This window comes from Pteropus vampyrus, unplaced genomic scaffold (genome assembly GCF_000151845.1).
Source record: "Pteropus vampyrus isolate Shadow unplaced genomic scaffold, Pvam_2.0 Scaffold20, whole genome shotgun sequence".
NCBI lineage: Eukaryota > Metazoa > Chordata > Mammalia > Chiroptera > Pteropodidae > Pteropus > Pteropus vampyrus.
Genome location: NW_011888801.1, coordinates 15,308,713 through 15,314,712, shown reverse-complemented (window position 1 = coordinate 15,314,712; position 6,000 = coordinate 15,308,713). Strand labels below are relative to the sequence as shown.

Below are 6,000 nucleotides of genomic sequence, written 5' to 3'. Positions count from 1 at the left end.
ATATATCAAATAAGTTTCAAATAAGTTTCTGGTCTTTTACTGATAATTGTTTTTACTTGATAACTTCTGCTTCCTATGTTTTCCAATATTGGTTCCAACAATCAATAATTAAAATCACTATAAATTCCACTTCTTTTGATTAAAATAATATAACACACACATAATTGGGAGACATATGTTAGAAATGAGAAGCAAGTGAATCCCTCTTTTTCTTTATGGTTTTATACAGAAGCTGATTCTTCTTAGACGTGTTTCTTGATATACAGTTAGGTAATTAAAAGTACACAATAATTCAGAACACAAGGGGACCACTTAGGTACTAAAACTGCAATGTGTGTAATGGTCAGAATGTTGTTTCTTGAAAGCATCTATTCAGACCCCAACTATCCTAGTATGTATCCAGGTAAGCAGTCAGAGCACAAGGACCAGAGCAAAGCTCCTACTCCTGGCAGGCTCTAGAATTGCAAAGTTGTCCTCAGGTTTGAATGATATTGCAGTCATCATTACAACCTGATCTTGTGGTACGACCGGGCCTAAAAAGATTGCTGGCTCCTACGGTGAATGTTCTAATAGCCCTTGAGACCCAGACTTGGGTGTCTAGGTAGTGGTCTGAGAGTAAAAAAAAGTTCACCGTTAAAGACATTCTAATGTCAAGCAGAAGAAAACATCTGCTCTTTCTTTAAAGAGGCAACAATTTCTCAAACTGCATAACTCTAATTCTAGTAGCTTATTTATTAACAGAATCATAGTGCTGTACTACCTTTTTAAAAAGTTGCAGCAATAAGAAATACTAAACTCTGAAAATGACAAGGTAAAACCATTAAAGATGTTCCCATATCTTAAATTCAATACCACCACTACTAAAATGCAAAACTTAAGAAATATAATAAGATGTAGCTTATAAAAATATTTGGATGTTTTAATTAACTCATAGGCACAAAATGTATAAATATTAAAAGACATTTTCAAAACAAGTTCTTGCCATTTTTAAGTTAATAACAAACTTTCCATGTTACATTAATAAGAAATCAAAAACTATGTTACTACGTCCATTACTAAAGCCACATGAAAGCCTTGCTTAAACCAACGCAGTGTGCCTTACTTATGGAGGCACTGAGACTGAATATGTGTGCATGCACATATGTGTACGTATGTGTACAGTTTTTCGTAACAAAAATCATTTAGATTTCACCAGGTATAAACTATTATATATATACTTCAGGAAAAAATTTAGTTTTACAAAGTAAAATATTTTCTATGCTGTTTTTATAATGATTAATTCAAAAACAATTTTAAAAGCTAAACATTATTGGAACTCAGATGATAAAGGTACTTTCTAAACTGTAATTTTCAAGCAAGACTAAATATGGTCTAACTAAAAACTAAATTAAAAAAATATGGTTTCTCAAATACTATGGAGAAGTTTTAGATGGGTATAGTTTTTTTTTTTTTCCACAAAGTTTTCAATGATGTAAGGTAGATGACAGCAAGCTTTTAATTTTAAAAAATGTGGATACAGTAAAGGCAGAATTATTAAAAAACTGAATTTAAAATATCAAAACACCAGACAAGTTCTAGGTAGTGATTTTTCAATTTATAAACAAGACACAGAAAATGTAAGAGAAAAAAACGTATTACAAAGCTTCAACTACCAGAGGGCAGTGATGCCTTTCATTTTCATTTTTTTAAAAAAGTGTAAAAAATACATACACTTTTAACTCAGAATCCATAGCACTTACATTCCTCCTCATAAACATATAATAATTTTAGTCCTAGTAAGAAATGTAGGTGTTCTGATTAAACCTTCTGGTTTAAAGACAACACTATATACAAATAACCAACTTTCAAAAATATAATACAATGGAGTTCATATGTCATTAAACACTATATAATTCTATCTTACCATAATGTATCAGTAAATGCTTTAGGGTTCTTGCATTACTCTCAGAATCAGTACTGTAAACATCACCTTAGGTCACATAGGACAACTTCATAAGTTCAATTAATAGAAAGTTTCTGACAGCAAAACCGCTAATTTATCAACTCTAATATTACTATCTTCGTTTTATTAACCTATCCAAAAACAGTTCAACAGCCACCTATGTCACAAAATCCTCTTGAAGTAGTTAGGAAAAAGATGGTAATAACCTTATTTTCTAACCAAAATTATAAAGCATAGAGATAAAATTTGATTTATGGAAGAAATAAGCCCACAGTGGAATCAACACTTAACCTTCAATTTTCTGGTTAGAGAATGAGCAAACAAAAATAAAGGCCTTGCCCAAAATGAGGCCCACAAAAGCAGGACTGCTCTGAGCAGTCTAAGGGATGCCTCTATTTGGTGGAGATTCATGTGACATACTTGAATCAGGGATCAATGTGAACACTCCCAGTTCTTTGTAGGTTTAGAACTTTCTTGTTAATCAAGTCTCTGCTCACATCATCTTCTCTGAGGACCCTTCCACAATCGTCTTCCTACTGCCCTGCTTCCACATGCTCCATCACACTACCCTATTTCTTCCATAGCACTTACAACTGCTTAAAATGACATCGACCTTTACATGTTTATTGTAGGCACTGTTATGGAGTAGGGATGTTTTTCTTCCATGGAACACTGCACTGAACATCTAGCAGACGCTCAAAATGTATTTGTTGAATGAATGGACTCCCAGGGGTTGCCCACATTCTGAAAAAGGATTCAACAAGGCCATGATAATATCCATGAAACCCAAATGCATCGTAAACTAGGCTAACAGGCATCTTTGAAATTTTATGTAACAATCATTACCTTAGGAGTTGAAGACTCAGTGGAATAAAAAAGCAACAAGATGGAAACGTACCTAAACATAATAATTACTACATATTTATACTATGCCATCCCATTTCTCTCCTCTATACTGGTGAGATTTATTTTTAAATCTCTGTGGATTTAATCAGGAATCATGAGATTTTTCTGGAATATGTGTTCCTTCTTCTGTGCATTTAGGCTTTAAAGAATAATACCTAGAGAAACAAATGTGGTTCTTCTAAGACCTAAGAGCCGAAAGAGAACCTGACTACAAAATATATAAAAATACCAACTGACTTGAAGATTATTATTGTCAAATTGCTTTAACATACATAATTTTAACATATGCCTACCTCTTCTAGTATTTATAGGTCCGCCACGCATAGCCAATACCAGCTTCAAGGTACAACCTTCTGAAATGCTGTAGATAATTAACACAAACATAAATTACAATTATCAAAATGCATTCAGTGTTAAATATATACATAATTATGTGCTGCCTAATTAGGCTTAGTGCCTATCCTCTAACATTTAAAAAGAGATATATCAATGTACATAAATATAAAAGGTTAACTTATTTACTTGTACAAATAAAGAAAAAGTGAAGAGTTCTCATAAGCCTTAAACATGACAGGAAATCTCAGAATAAAAGTACTGGAAAGGACCTCGATGATTATGTGGTTTAGCCTCTTCATTTCACATGTAAGGAAATAGAGGCCCTAAGATGAAAAGAAAATAGCAGATATATTAAACAAAATAGAAAAGAGGAAAACAGCAAATCTACAATGTCTCCAAGCACTCTTCCAGCTATTCCACATCACCTCTGTTCTTCTCTTAAGAGTGAAGAATTATATGAGAAGGGAGAAAGAAAAACAGAAAATATATCTGCCATCAGTGGCGCACTCAGTGTCAGTAACGGAAGGAGGACTTAATGAAAAATGAAAGACTTGATGAAGAGCAATACTCTCTTATCTCCAATACTTGTGAAAATGATGTAGCCAGATGGGAATGGGTCAGTATTTGAAGCAAGGGGCAAAGAAGGCAAGATCAGAAGAGGAAGATCTGAAATGGCAGGAGACAAATAGTTTGGCATGAATAATAAAAAGGTAAAACAAAGAATAAGAGGACAACGATCAAGTAGTACGGGGTAATGAACCAACATATAAATTTTGGGGTTTATACTGAAATCTAGGGATCAGAACTTTTACAAGAAAAGAGACATGATCCAAAGATTCAGAAGAAAAACACTGGTAGTATTACTGAGCATCTATAAAACAGCTAATATGTAATTACACTCACTTGTAATCATTCAAGCAATAATCATCTTCAAGTTCCATGTTATTCCAAATTAAGTGCTGCTGACAGACGGGAATACCTTTGGGAAAGGTTATAAAAATGGTTAAAATTCAACAGAATCTTATAAAGATTGTAAAGATGATACACAGCTATTTAATTAAAAGACTAATAATAATAAACACACTTCAAATCATAGGTAAAAGACGTAGCTAAAAGTTGATATAGTCTAATCTGCTTTTAGAAAAAACATATTTCAGTAACTCTCTGGCCTTGAAACAAAGTAGTATGATATTAGGGAGCCCTTTAAAAGACAAAGTATTATGAATCAGCCCTGAAGAGTTTAAGATTTAAGGCCTAGAAGATAGTTTTAAATGCTGTAAAGTACAATCTTCATTCAGTTATATTCAGTGTTAAAAGAACATATGAGTGAGGATAGGCGAAATGGATAAAGGGGGTTAAAAATGTATAAACTTCCAGCTATAAAATAAATAAGTCATGGAGATATAATGTACAACATGGAAACTGTAATTAATAACCCTATGTTGTATATCTGAAAATTGCTAAAAGAGTTCTTAAAAGTTTTTGTCACAAGAAAAAAACAACATAACTGTATGCTGAGAGATATTAACTAGACTTATTATGGAGATCATTTTGTAATACATGAGAATATCAAATCATCATATTGTACACCTGAAACTAATATATCAATTATATTTTAAAAAATGGAACATTTAGTTTACTGTCCTTAGGGGTCCATATTCTAAAAATCTGTTGCCAGAGTAACATGTCCACATGAAATAATGATTGTTTATATGTGAGTTTATTTAGTGATATGGATGACATCTTTTATATTTCTTGTGAATGGAAAGGTTAATAACCTTGAGAACAGGTAGAAAATATAATTTCCAATAAAAATATTAATATATTAGAAAATTCCTTCCATTTCAGTGTTTGTATTTGATTATAGTTCATTATTGTATATTAACATGTATTTTTGTAGTGCCCAAACATGAATTGCAGAATACTTCAATCTTAGGGGGGAAAAGTATATTATGAACAAATTTCAATGCTGAAAATTATAGTCTACAGGACAGTTTCTTTACATTTCTGTGATGCTAAAAGAACATTAAGGCAGATCCCACAGTTAATCTTTTTTTTTTTTCTGGCAAACTATACATTTGGATGCCCAAAGAATATTTGGACTATATTACCTGGAGAGTGAGCATCATCCAAACAACAGAACGTTTAATGGACACTGATATTGATGAAAACCTTTTCTAAATATCTCACATACTGCCTTCTCTAATTACTCTAGCTATAAAACAAGTTGACTAGAAGAGTAATAGTGCTATATGTGCTAGTGTTTATTATTATAAGCTTGTGTATACACTCACACTCATTTATCAGTTATCACAGTTTCGTTTATCATAGTGAAAAACTGGATAGGTGAAAATATCTCTTAATTGAAGACTAAGTAAATGAATGATGACAGAAATATATATTAAAGTACCATCCAGCCATTAAACACACAAATATAAGTTTTAAAAGGAAATATACCCAAAATATTAAGAATAGATTCTTCAGTTCTAGAGACTGGGATGTCCAGGATCAAGGTTCCAGAAAAGCAGGTTTTATTCTAAGGCCTCTTCTGTTGGTTTATAGGCAGCTAACATTTTCCTGTGTACTTACATGACTTGTTCTTTGCAAATGGAGAGAGAAGGGGAGCTTTCTGGCATCTCTTCTTAAAAAGAACACTAATCTCATCAATCCCAACCCTCATGACCTCACCTAATTCTAATAAATGACTCACGCATGTTTCTTTTGTCCTTTAAAGAATTTTCCCACAGATATATGTATGTTTGAGAACATGTTCATATCTGCATTTAGAAATAAACCAGAATCAATACGACTTACAG

The 6,000-nt window shown here is 32.3% G+C and overlaps 1 protein-coding gene across 5 annotated transcripts in view; it reads right to left on the bottom strand.

Annotated features, from left to right (window-relative positions):
* The window catches only part of ZFAND4 (zinc finger AN1-type containing 4), a 74,281-nt gene that overhangs the window by 32,884 nt on the left and 35,397 nt on the right, over positions 1-6,000 (bottom strand). For all 5 annotated transcript variants that reach the window (XM_011355437.2, XM_011355434.2, XM_011355432.2 and 2 more), the window contains 2 exons: positions 4,088-4,163; positions 3,142-3,209 (listed from right to left, as the gene is read on the bottom strand). In XM_011355437.2, coding sequence (XP_011353739.1) covers positions 3,142-3,209; positions 4,088-4,125 — 106 coding nt within the window. In that variant the 5' untranslated portion in view covers positions 4,126-4,163. The remainder of the gene's footprint in view (positions 1-3,141; positions 3,210-4,087; positions 4,164-6,000) is intronic.